At 46.5% G+C, this 12,893-nt stretch overlaps 2 protein-coding genes across 2 annotated transcripts; one reads left to right on the top strand and one right to left on the bottom strand.

Moving 5' to 3' along the window:
- Positions 1-6,701: 6,701 nt before the first annotated feature.
- LOC128978456 (olfactory receptor 10A7-like) lies at positions 6,702-7,248 on the bottom strand. Its single transcript, XM_054396399.1, is given in 2 exon segments — positions 6,702-7,074; positions 7,076-7,248. Coding segments are annotated over 2 exon segments (546 nt in total).
- Positions 7,249-10,586: 3,338 nt separating this feature from the next.
- LOC128978516 (olfactory receptor 10A4-like) lies at positions 10,587-11,524 on the top strand. The gene is given in 2 exon segments (XM_054396456.1): positions 10,587-10,836; positions 10,839-11,524. Coding segments are annotated over 2 exon segments (936 nt in total).
- The last annotated feature ends 1,369 nt before the right edge of the window (positions 11,525-12,893 follow it).

The following is a 12,893-nucleotide window of genomic DNA, read 5'->3' as shown; positions in this document are numbered from 1 at the left end:
CAACGGAAGACGGTGTAAAGGGACCATGTGAAATCCTGGCTCAGTATAAGGAAGTGCATTTTTACCTTGAGGGTGGTCAAATAGTGATATTGATCTGAAGGGACTGTGGTATCTGTTCTTGGAGCAGCCTGCTTCAACAGACTTCACTTAAAGCAGGAAGTTGGACTGAAAAACACTCAAGGTCCTTACTAATCTACATGATTTCATGGAATGAGGTAATTTCATGGGGTTGTTATGATTGCAGGATTCTAGGTGGCTGTCACCTCCTACAGCCAGAAATGGAGGACACACTGATCTTACTGTAGCTGCACTTTTACTGCACACCACTTCCTGTTGTAGGAGGTGACACACACCTAGAACCCTAAAACCATCAAAGCTTCCATCCTCATAGATGTGACCTTTCCAAGACTTAATGCTCAGTTTCTATTTAAGCCAAGTGACCAACGCTTTCGTAAGACTTGCCTGGAAGGGAATCACTTCTTGGAAAAAGAAAAGGTCATTGTAGAATTTCTCCTTGCTGCTAGACCTGGCTTTAATTAACACCTGAAAAAAAGCATCAGAAAATAGAGGGCCTGGAGGGGCTGTGTGCTGCCAGAGAGGTACCTGGGGCGGAGAATGTGCAAAAACGACCAGAAGCAATGGGTGATGTGGGGGTGCATGAGTGTCATGGTAGGGTCATGACATGGCCCAGTACAAATCCAGAAAGGCCTTAAGATGTCTAGACAGGGTCCTTTTCTCTCCCCTCCTTCCTGCAGAAGAACAGGTCAACATGGGAAAAAGAACAAAAGGGACAGGACTCTTGCCTGTCTGGTAAACAAGGTGTTTATCTGGGGTGAGAGCACATAAGCTGACCACTGCTCCCCCAGATACAAGGTCCTTGCTTCTGCCTTTTATGGTTATAGCTTGGCAGAATGCCTTTCCATTGGGCAGCTACATGTTAGCTTCAGTGCCCCATTGGACCAATCAATCTCTGGCAATTTGTATATATACAAGTGCCTTGGTAGTCAGCCTTTCCTTGCCTTGTTCTAAGCCCTACTCAAGCCTGCTGAAGCCTTGCTTCAAGTCTTGCTTCAAGCCTTGCTTCAAGCCTTGCTTCAAGCCTACTTAGATCCGTCTCATAGAAGCTGTCTCGCGTAGACTTGCCCTGTCTTGAGTGCCTGGTCCAGACCCTGGGATAAAGCCACAAGCCCATGCACAGCAAGCCGGAGAAGCCACAAGCCTAGAAGCCAGATTCACCTAGCCTGCTTCCCCTTGCCACCAAAATCATGCCATGCCTCAGTTTACCCAGGAACCAAGCAAGCATCCATCACGAAGAGTGTCGTTAACTGCCTGCTGTCTGCTGCATCCAGATCAGCCTGGGACCACGTGGTTAACTCTCACACAGCTGCAGCATCCCCATGTGGGTAAAACCAGCCGTGAGCAATTAATTCATTGCCCTTTGGGTTTAATGGTTCTTATCGATCCTCCCCCCACTGTAGCTGAGCGCTATCTGCTCCTAGGGACTTTCTCTTTCCAAGTTATTGCCCCCTAGTTTGCATTGAATTGTTTACATCTGCCCTAAGACTGCATATTCCCATTGTAAATATATATTCCAACCGTACAAGGATCCTATTTAACGAGTTTTGGCAATTTTCATTAATAAAGGGCTACTATTTTTATCAACACCCATTTGCCATATCATTTATTATTATTGTGAGGGTAATTAACTAATAATTCCCCCCCTCGACCACAACAATGAGGAAGAGGTGAGGACTCATTTGCCCCATCAGCAGCCCCATCCCAGCTCAGCACTCCCATCAGGGCCTGTGCCACAAACGGTCAGACCTCCCTCCAACCAGGGTTGCAGCCAAAGTCTGCACCCACACAGGCACTTCAGCAAGTTTGACACCCTGCTTTCCTGGCACCCTGCCTTGACTTTTCCAGCATGCCTCATTTGGTCCAAAAGGATACAGGTAGGAAGCCAGTTTTGGACTGTAGTGAAGGCACCACATGCCCAGAATTATGCCCCCAGATACCAGCTAACTTGTCCCAACATGTTTTGGTAAGTCCCCCCTTCCACCCTCCTTTCAGGAGAGGAGGACAAAACGCCCAGGCACCAACCTGTCTCCTAAGGGTTAAACAACTGCATGCATCCATCTCATGCCATGCTTATGCTCTTGCCATCTAAGGGTATAATTGTAGCTTCACCTTTTCCATAGGTGGAAGCAGGTTGTTGACCAGTGTACCCATTGGCCAGATCCAGCCTCAAGAATCTATAAGTATTACTCCATTTGTTTACTACTTTGCTCTCTCCTTTTGCTTTATCTCGCTTTGGCCGAGCCACAGAAGCTCAGCAAACCCCAAGTCTTCTCCATCCCACATGCAAGCGCACTAGAGACCTCTGCATACAGACAGAAGCCAGCTCACCAAGCTGCTCGAGGAATCACTGATGCAGAATCTCAGCGTCATACGCCCGAGAGAGGGTGAGATCAAGCCCAGTCGAAAGGACTAAGGAAGCCCAAGAGAGGGTAAGCAAAGTCCAGTCAAAAGGACTGAGGAAGCCCCAAGAGAGGGTAAGCAAAGCCCAGTCGAAAGGACTGAGGAAAAGCCCCGAGAGAGGGTAAATGTAAACCCAAAGGGGGAAGGACCAAGCCTGAGCCAGGCGGTCCAGATTTGCTGCAAGCTAATTAAGTAGCCATAAGCAGCCAAATAAGCAGAAACGCATCTTGCGTAGCCCCTGCCGCTTGTGGGAGAGAAAAGGAGCTGCCCACTGCAGCCGCTCCACGCACTAAGGGAGCCGCAGCAGCTCTGCAAGCCCCGTGTCAGGGCGAAGCACCCGGGATTTCCCCAAGGGAAAGAGAGAGTAAAAGATAGCCTCTCCATTGAAGTCAAAGGCAAAGACTGCAGCATTGTAATTTAAACGGAAAGCAGTTGCCAAGATTTGGCAGAGTCAGCTCACTTCGAGCCAAGCTGAGGGGGAAAGCATCGCTTCACTGCACCCCGCACCGAAACCCACCTACCGGGAACCGCCACTCGATCACGGGGGCCGACCCCCAAGAGAACCCGTCCCTGCCGCGTGGAGAACTGCTCCTCCGTCCAGGGAGCCACTCCAACCCCACAGACTGCAGGAGGAGAAGGAAACCAAACTGCCCCTCCCTACAAACCGCGGGAGGAGAAAGCAAGCCTTGCCCCCACCTGCAGAGCTGGGGGGAAAGAAAGTCGCCGCCCGAATGGGACCAGCCCCGGGCAGAAAGCAGATAAGCAAGCAGCCAGCGTAACCCAGCAACTTGTCTCACTGTGTAGCAAGACAGAATGTATCTTTCATGTGTACAACATTCAGTAACATTCTATTCAAAGCACCTGCACGTAGCCGCGTGATATTTCTAGCTTAATTTGCCTCGTGATAACATTATAAATATCTCTGTATATAGTTGCAAGCCGCAAGCATCTTGTCGAGTCTCCATCTAGTGGACAAGCAGCAGAACTGCACCTTTCATTCCCTTAATTAGAAATTGACTGTAAATATTGTAATTGGGTATAACTGTACATACTAAACCAATTATGGACTATATTGTTACAACCATGCATCCGAATCAATATATATAAGGTGATTAACAGTTATTCATAACTATAATAATTAATAAATAATAATTTTAATCATTAATATTTCATAATTCATAATTAATAATCACCATCCTTCATCCCTAATCCCCCTCTCCATGACAGGACTAGCAAGGAAACCTTGGAAAAAGAGATGGGCATCTTGGGTCTCTCCTGCTGAGAGACACTGCTGAGCTTGCTCAGACACACACTGCAGAAGAGTGAGTGTCAGAGCTCTAGATCTGGAAGCAGCTCTGTCACATCTATCTTCTCAAAGCCTATATCCAAAGGTAGGATCCCATTTTGTCCAGAATCACTGGGACCTTCTTGTTCCCCAGAGCACAGTCTGCTTAGATTGAGAGCTGGAGTCACCGAAGTGCATTAGGAAGCTTCAATCCTTTCTCTGTCACAGGAATAGCTGGGCACAGCCTGATGTCAGTGCAGATGGGTGTGGAATAATGGAAAGGTAACACAATAGGGCCAAGAATTCAGCAGACAAAGCTTTCCTTTTCCCTCTATGAGATCAGAATATTCAAGACTGGTATGAGAATGAAGGAGTGAGAGAAGAACATTGGCAGAAAGTTCCCTATCTTGCCTACTGACTGAAGCCATCTATCTGTGACTTCACTGATCCTCTTAGAGCTGCAGGAACATGTCAGCAAGGGCTGAATGAGTGAAGTGGGGACCACAAGTCAGTGGTGGAATCAGACCTTTGTGAACTCAGAAGATAGTCACAGCAGGGATCATGGCAGGCAGCCCCATGCACACTCTCATGTTCCTTCTGGCACTGCAGTGTATGATGAAGAAATTGGCCATGCAGTGGTCATGAGCTGTGGTCTGTGAAGAGCACTGTCGATCTCCCCAGATACCACATGAAGCTGGACCATGCCTTCAGAGAAGAAGCAGGCATTCCTCAGAGGAGATGGCATTCCTGGGGGCCAGCTTCCCAACATTTTGGGCATGAGCAGAGTGGTGCAGACAACGGCTACCAGTGCCAGGTAGGAGACAAAGAGATACTTGGGAGTGTGGGGTTTGGGTTTGGAAAAGGTGGCAACACAGATGGCTGTGCGAAAGCCTGGAAAGGAAGAGGAAAAGAGGAAATGGAGGAGGAAAAACCCAACAAAATTAATATTGTCATGGAGCTTTGGTTCTTCATCACTGCATGCCCTGGGGATCCTTACAGGCAAAGGCACTGGTGAAGAATCATTTCCCTGCATTGGAGAGATCAATCTAGAAGTTATTTCCCAAAACTAGAGAAAAAGGCAATTCTTGATCTCCATCTGTTAGCCCTGGTCAGCAGTCTACCCCTCCAGAACAGGCCAGCCATGATCTAGAACACCTCATGCCTTCCACAGTCTGTAAATAGCCCAGGTGTCGAGTTCAGACATGAGTTTGTGCTTTGCAGAGCAGCTGCCCTGGGTATCAAGTGTTTGCAAGTGGGATTTTTTAATTATACTTTATTTTCTCTTTGTGCTGTCCTATTAAATTGTCCTCACCTCAACCCATGAGGTTCTACCTTTTCATTCCAATTCTCCCCCCCATCCTACTGGGGATGGAAGAGTCAGCAAGCAGCCCTGCATTGCTTTGTTGCTGGATGGATTTAAACCATGACACCTGGGCATTGTGAGCGCCTGGAGAATGTATCCTCCCCTTGCTGTGAGTCTGTGAGTCCTCTCTGTTGAGTGACCTGGTAGAACTCTTTCAACTGGAACACTAAGCTCCAATGAGCTTTGTAACAAGTCAAACAGGAAATAGTTCCTGCAGCAGCCCTTGGGACAGGCCAGGCAGAACCAGCTGTGAGGAGTGAGGTCTACACCACACCTGGGGAGCATGGTCTCACCTGGAGCCTTTGGGAGAGAGATCTAAGGTTGACCTCCAGAGTTTTATAGCTGGGGCTATGGACAATGGTGCTACAGAGACACCAGCAGCACATAGAGAGGGTTGAGCTGCTCCAGAGGCCAGCATGGATTTATGCTTAACTGACCTGAGGCTCTCCTACAGTGAGCTGAGTGGCTGAAGGATGAGGGAAGACTTCAGTAAAGCTTTTCACACTGTAGCCTGCCACATCCAGGCAGAGAAGCAAAGCTTGGGCTGGCTGGGCCCTGGGGTGGGCTGGAAACTTGCTGAACTGCTGTGCTCAGGGGATTGAGATCAGGGGCTTGAAGTCCAGCTGCAGGCCAAGCATTAGTGGAGTGCTCCAAGAGTCAAGATGAGGTGCAGCATCACAGAATATATCACAGAATACACCTGGGTGGAGGAGACCTCCAAGCTCATCCAGTCCAACCCTTGACCCAGCACTGAAAGTCAACACTAAACCATGTCCCTAAGTGCCAGGTCCACACAGTGCTTGAACACCTCCAGGGATGGTGACTCCAGCACTGCCCTGGGCAGCCTGTTCCAGTGTTTGAGAGCCTTTCCAGTGAAGAAATATTTCCTGACATCCAGCCTGAACCTCCCCTGATGCAGCTTGAAACCCTTTCCTCTGGTCTTGTCACTTGACATCAAGGAGCAGAGGCTGCCCTGTCCTCACTCCAACCTCCCTTCAGGTACTTTCTAACCATAAATGCTATTTAATTAGGTACTATTTAGTCTCCTCATTAATGACCTGGAGGATAGGACAGAGTGCAGAGACCTCAGGAGGCTGGAGAATGGGCAGAGGAACCACATAAATTGTATCAAAAGGCAATGCCATGTCCTGTTCCTGGAGTTACCTCATGCCCCAGGAAAGGCTAGGGACCAAATGGCTTCAGAGAAGGATCCTGAGGTCTCTGTGGCTTAAGAGGTTTCACCAGATCCAGCTGCCCAGGATTCTGTCTACCATTCTGTGATGTTGTGACACGCTGCAGTCTCTGCTGCAGTAACTGTGCTGTATGAAACACTTTTTTTCCCTTATAAATAAAGGTTGAAAACTCATTTTTCATTCAATGATGCAAAGTGATCTGCTGAAGTATTAAGATTCATGTCAATTCACACTGGCAGAAGAAACACAACATCTCTAAGCAGAGTTTGAGACACACTCATTTTTCAAGTGTCCCAAGTTGTCAGGGTGATTAAAAAAGGTAAAGCATAAAAACATCCAAGTATAGAGAGGAGAAGAAAGATTCCTTTGAAGCAGAATAAGTTCATTTATTCCTCAGCTCAGATATAATTCTGATCAGTACACCTTTCATTTTATTCCTCAGGCTGTAAATCAAGGGATTTAATGTGGTAACTATGGTTGTGTAGACGAGAGTAGTGTCTTGTGAACTACTGGATTTGGGTCATAAGTAAATCAAGGTCCCACTGGCCTAATAAATTGTTACAACAAAGAGGTGTGAGGAACAGGTGGAGGTCTTTTCTCTGCCCTCTGCAGAGGAAATCTTCAGGGTACTGGAGATGATGCAGGCATAGGATACCAGGATGAGACAACATGGAGTAAAGAGGACCAGCACTGTGGCCATAATGATCTGCATTTCATAGGGAAAGGTGTCAGTGCAGGAGAGCATCACAGAAGGAGTTCATCTTCCTGGACCCACAGAAGGGCAGTGTGAGCACCCAAGCTGTCTGCACCACAGACACAACAGTACCACTGGAGCAGGCCAGCAGGACCAAGGAGAGACAAACTCTGCTGCTCATAGTGGTTGAGTATCTGAGGGGGCTGCAAACAGACACGTAACAGTCATAGGCCATGGGAAAATCCATCCACTCCTGCATGGATGAACCAAGTTTAGGTTTGCTCACTACCCATATTAATTTTTTTGTATGCTATTAAAACCGCTCTTTTGTCTTGCCATTTGTTGTTGGGCCTTTGTGGTGGTTTGAGCTCTGGAGTTTTGGAGCTCAAATGATAACAGATTGAGATTCCTCCCCCCTTCCTTTTTTCCTGGCAAGGTGGAGAGGGAGGAAAGGAAAAAAAGTTAGGGGAGAGGAGAAGTAAATTCACGAAAGAAATAGTCTGGAATCTGTTTGGAAGTAGAAAAGGGAAATTTTTTTTACAAAAAAAAAAAAAAAAATATATATATATATATATCAGTAACAGGGAGGGTTCACAAAGGTTAGAAATGAGGGTAAATGGAAAAATATACAAACTCAAGCCTGGATGGCCTTGTGTTCCCCTGAATGACAGTGGATTCAGTTGGAATAAAGTAGGCCCCAGCCACGTGGTCAGTGCAGGAGGCAGCAGCAGCAGCAGTGTTCTTTCGAGCAGAGGAGGCAGGAAAGAGAGCAAGCAGTGAGATGTCCACCCTTTGATAGGCTTGCTGGACAGGAAGGGGGAGTGAAATAGACCACCTTTGAGCCAGAGGACCCCTTCTCCCAGCAGGGAAGGAACCAAGTCCCACCTGAATTAAGTTTCTTTTGTCCACCTGGGGCTGGGTTCTTTCAGCCCCATCCAGGATGGGTGTAACCCAGCACAGCCTTTCTTACTGAGATCCAGAAGCAGTCCTGCACTGTCTCTCACACCTTACACTCCTTCAACTGCAAAGCAGGTGATGTCCATTTTCCACAGCCAGGAAAGCAAAGGAAACTGTTTAGGCTGTTAACTGGCACCATGTTACTTCAGTTGGACATTAAATACTGAAACAGACTCCAGTTAAACTCAGACAAGAGCTAATTTGCATCCAGACTTAGTTGTTTTCAGGCCTGGCTCTGACAGGTAGATACTGCAGCAATGCAGAGCTGCTCTTCTTGCTCTTTGTGATCCCTCCCCAGCCTCACTGATCAGGACTCAGATGATGGATTTAGATTTTTCTCAACAGATATTGGTTATTTGAATCAATACAGGAAAATTCCACTTGTGTTCTTCGAATTTTGATCAAAGTGCAGCCAGAGACCAGAGCAATATGTCCCTGAAACTTGAGGTTATATTTGATTAAAAGTGGAATTATTGACTGATATCCCCACTGCTAGCATTAGGACACTTCTTTCACTTGACCTTATGGATGTCTTTCCCCACTCTTATCTTTAGTCATTGACTGTGTACTGACCTCCTGAAATGTGATGCGGATGTCTTCTGGAAGATAAACTGACTGCTTAGAAGTGCTATATCCTTGTTTAATTGAACAGAAATACAGTATGATCCTCCCTGAGAAAGACAGAAATTATTACCCAGAGGTGACAATTTTGGAACAATCTAAAGGGCCTATCTGAGATGAGTTCTCATGGAGGGGCCTGTCCACCACCATTAACTTAAAGCCAGGGCTGGACATGAGTTCTGCACTTTCTTCCCGCAAAGCCTTTTCCCTGTGCCTAGTTTGTGTAGTTTATTTCCATAGAAAAAATTTATCCATAAAGTTTGATAAGATCAGCCCCAAGACCATGAATAGTTTAAAGAAACAACAACAAAACAATAACCACAAAACCAATCAAACAACAAAACCCAAACACGACCAAAAACAGACTAAAAGATTAGAATAGCTTCACAGGTTGTCTACAGCTCCTTCTTTGTGGTTAGTTCCAGGAGCAACAGACGAGCCACAGAGGATTTTGTTGTACATAAACAATGAGGAAAAGAAAAATAACTGACTCCTACAGCTGCAAGCAATCAGCACCCAACAGACATTTTCCCACTGGGAACATGAACACATTGAAATACCCAAGATCTGCGATGTGGCTTTCCCAAAAACATTACCTCCAGCCTTCTCCTAGTGGCAGGTGAGCTGCCTTGTTTTACTTCAGTCTCCTTTCTCTTCTTCTCTGTCGTTGCTCTTCTGCTACCTACACAGGGCTGCTTTTTAAGGGACATTCACCTATCCATCAAACAAGAGGCTTCTTGGAATAGCAAATAAATTCCACAATAGTTTTTCTTCTTGAACAGAACTGTTCCTCCTGCAGAGAGCCTTGGACAATGGTAATTTCCTGTACACATTCTTTAGTCCTCTTTTGTTGTCCTTGCCAGTAGGAAGGAGTTGTAATGCCTGGCATGCTCTGTGTGTGAGTTTCCATGCACAGGCACATAAGTGGTTTCTGTCTGACTTTTTCCTTAACTGAAAATTATGTCCTGATCCCTTTCAAATTATATCAATGAAACAAGAGCAGCTATTTGAAACAGAAAATCCTCCCTGTCCTGCTTGTGTGCCATGCAGTACAAAGTTTCATTTCACAGACTCATGGAACAACTGAGATTGGCAGTGACCCTTGGAGATCATCCAGTAAAACCCTCACCCAAAGCAGGGGCAGCTGGAGCACATTGCTCATGGCCATGCCCATCAGATTTTGAGTATCTCCAAAGATGGAGACTCCACACTTCACAGCCTCTCTGGGTAGCGTGTTCCTGTGCTTGACTAACTAAACAACAATGAATAAACAACAGAAAAATCTCTTCTTTTCAAACGGGACTTCCTGTGTTTCTGTCTGTGCCTATTGCTTCCTGTCTGCTGAGCTTGTCCTCACTCTCAGCAGAGAAGCAACAGGTAGCATGTGCCCTCTGCTGTCCTTTCCTTCCCTGACTTGCATTATTTTTAGTTTTATGCAGTGTGCAGATGGGATGGAAATGAAGTCACAGGAGTGTACCTGAGTTCAGGGGTGATTCTTTTCCAGAATTAACCCAGTCCACAGAATGACAGCAGGGGGGACTTACTGCTGAGAGCCATGGTCCACCAATCATTTCTGCTTTTAAGGACCAGCCCTCTTTGCTTGGCAGCAGGTGTTAGGACAGCAGACCTCAGCTGGATAATGGGAGAAAAGTCTACTACAGAGATTGGAGCAGTGGAGTACAATCCTTATCCTAAAAGGCAGGAAGAATAAAATATTCTTCCACCCTAAAGAAGACATCTTCCTTTGCACTGGCTGGAAGTGCACTCATCTGCAAAAATTGTTTTTGCTTATCAAAAGCTATGTGTAGGGAATCACTTTCCTTTACTTATCTAAACAATCCTTAGTACAAAGCAGTAAAACATCACTCACTCTCCTGGGATCTTGTCCCACTGCAAAGCAATAGGTATTAATATTGAATTTACTATTTTTTATTTCTCTAGGCTAACTAGAAAAGGATGTGCAATGATTTCTGCAGCTAAAACAACCTGAAGGACATGACCAACTGGAACCACACAGTGGTGACCTATTTCCAATTTTTACCTTTCTCCAGCACTCCAGCCATCCAAGGCTATCTCTTTTGTCTAGTGCTGCTCACGTACCTCAGTGCTTTGGTGGGGAATATCCTCATCATCACTCTCACTATAGTAGATGCTGCTCTTCACTCTCCCATTTACTTTTTCCTCAAGAACTTGTCCTTCCTGGAGATTGGCTACACCACATCCACAATCCCCAAGATGCTGGTGAACTCTCAAAAAAGCAAGGCATATCCTTCCTGGGCTGTGCCACACAGATGTATGTCTTCAGCCTCCTGGGGATCACAGAGTGCTGCCTGCTGGCAGCCATGGCCTATGATCGCTATGTGGCCATATGCCAGCCCCTGCGCTACCAGGCCATGATGAGCTGGGGTAAGTGCTTCCTGCTGGCAGTTGTGTCTCAGTTCATTGGCTTCTTAGTGATTTTAGGGCAGACAACTTCCATCTTTACCCTTCCATATTGTGGGCCAAATAAGATCAATCATTTCTTCTGTGATCTGCCTCCGCTACTGAAGCTGGCCTGTGCAGCCACCTCCAAGAATGAAATCACCACCTACATCATAGCTGTTCTCTTCATCATGGTCCCCTTCTTACTCATAGTTATGTCATATGTTCAGATACTCTACACCACCTTCAAGATGCCATCAGCTGGGGACAAGAGAAAAGCATTCTCCACCTGCTCATCTTATCTGGTTGTGGTCACTCTGTTCTATGGGTCTGGCATTGTGACCCACCTGAGACCCAAATCTTCTTATTCAAGTAGCAGCACCAAACTGCTTTCTCTCTTTTACACACTGCTGTCTCCAATGATGAACCCCTTGATTTACAGCCTGAGGAACAATGAGGTGAAGCAAGCCTTGAAAAGACTGATAACCAAAACCAGAAATGTGTCATCTTAGTTAGTAAATGAAGTCTAGCAGTAACTTTGACCTTGTGTGCATTACTGGAAGGACAATGACTTACCAAGAGTTCCAGTCCACTTTGTCCTGTTTTATTTCAGTTTGTTTGGCTTTCTTTTTATTAAGAGACATTTTTCATGTCATTTTAAGGTAGGTTTGACATACAGATAGAATCATAGAATCACAAAAGACTAGAGGTTGGAGGGGAGCTCCAGAGATCATTGAGTCCAACCCCTCTGCAAAGCAGGGAGATCAGGTGAATTAAAGCGACCATATCTCCTATGTCCTACCTGCCCATACAGGAAGAGTTCACTGCTTTGCAGATCTGTTCACCTGTGGTAAAATGAAACTGATGAACTTCTCTGAATACTGTGAACACATTTCTGTAGAGCTTGCCTAAAAATAATTACACAACACTGAGGGCAAGAAATTGTCAGAGAAGGGGACACTGGACCTTATGAGAACCAATTCATAAAAATCATACAATCACAGAATGTTAGGGGCTGGAAGGGACCTTGAGAGATCATTCAGTCCAACTCCCCTGCCAGAGCAGGATCACCTACAGCAGATCACACAGGAACACGTCCAGGATGGTCTTGAATATCTCCAGAGAGGGAGACTGCACAACCCCCCTGGGCAGCCTGTTCCAGGGCTCTGTCACCCTCACAATAGAAAAACTTTTCCTCCTGTTTCCATGGAACTTCCTATGGCTCAGTTTCCCTCATTGCCCCTTCTGCTGTTATTGGGCATCACCCAGCAGAGCCTGGCTCCATCCTCTTGGCACTCATCCTGCATATCTTTATCAACATGAATGCGGTCACCTCTCAGGCTCTTTCTCTCCAAGATAAAGAGCCCTCAGCTCCCTCAGTCTCTCCTTGTGAGGAAGATGTGCCACTCCCTTCATCATCTTTGTGGCTCTGTGCTGGACTCCCTCAAGCAGTCCCCTGAGGTCCTTCTTGACCTGAGGGGCCCAGAACTGGACACAATATTCCAGATGCAGCCTCACCAGGGCAGAGTAGAGAGGGAGGAGAACCTCTCTGGACCTACTAACCACAGCCCTTCTAATCCACCCCAGGATGCCATTGGCCTTCTTGGCCACCATAGCACATTGCTGGCTCATGGTCAACCTTTCATCCACTAGGACCCCCAGGTCTTTTCCCCTTCACTGCTCTCCAACAGGTCAGTCCCCAGACTGTACTGATACCCTGGGTTGTTCTTTCCAGGTGCAAGACACTACCCTTGCCCTTGTTGAACTTCATTAAATTTCTCCCTGCCCAACTCTCCTCCTGTCTAAGTCTGGCTGAACGGCAGAACAACCTTCCTGTGTCAGCCACTTCACTCAGTTTGGTGCCATCAGCAAACTTGCTGA

The sequence above is a fragment of the Indicator indicator genome, chromosome 37, assembly GCF_027791375.1.
Source record: "Indicator indicator isolate 239-I01 chromosome 37, UM_Iind_1.1, whole genome shotgun sequence".
Lineage (NCBI taxonomy): Eukaryota > Metazoa > Chordata > Aves > Piciformes > Indicatoridae > Indicator > Indicator indicator.
Note: the sequence above shows the minus strand (reverse complement) of the source record. Positions and strands in the feature narration are given on the sequence as shown.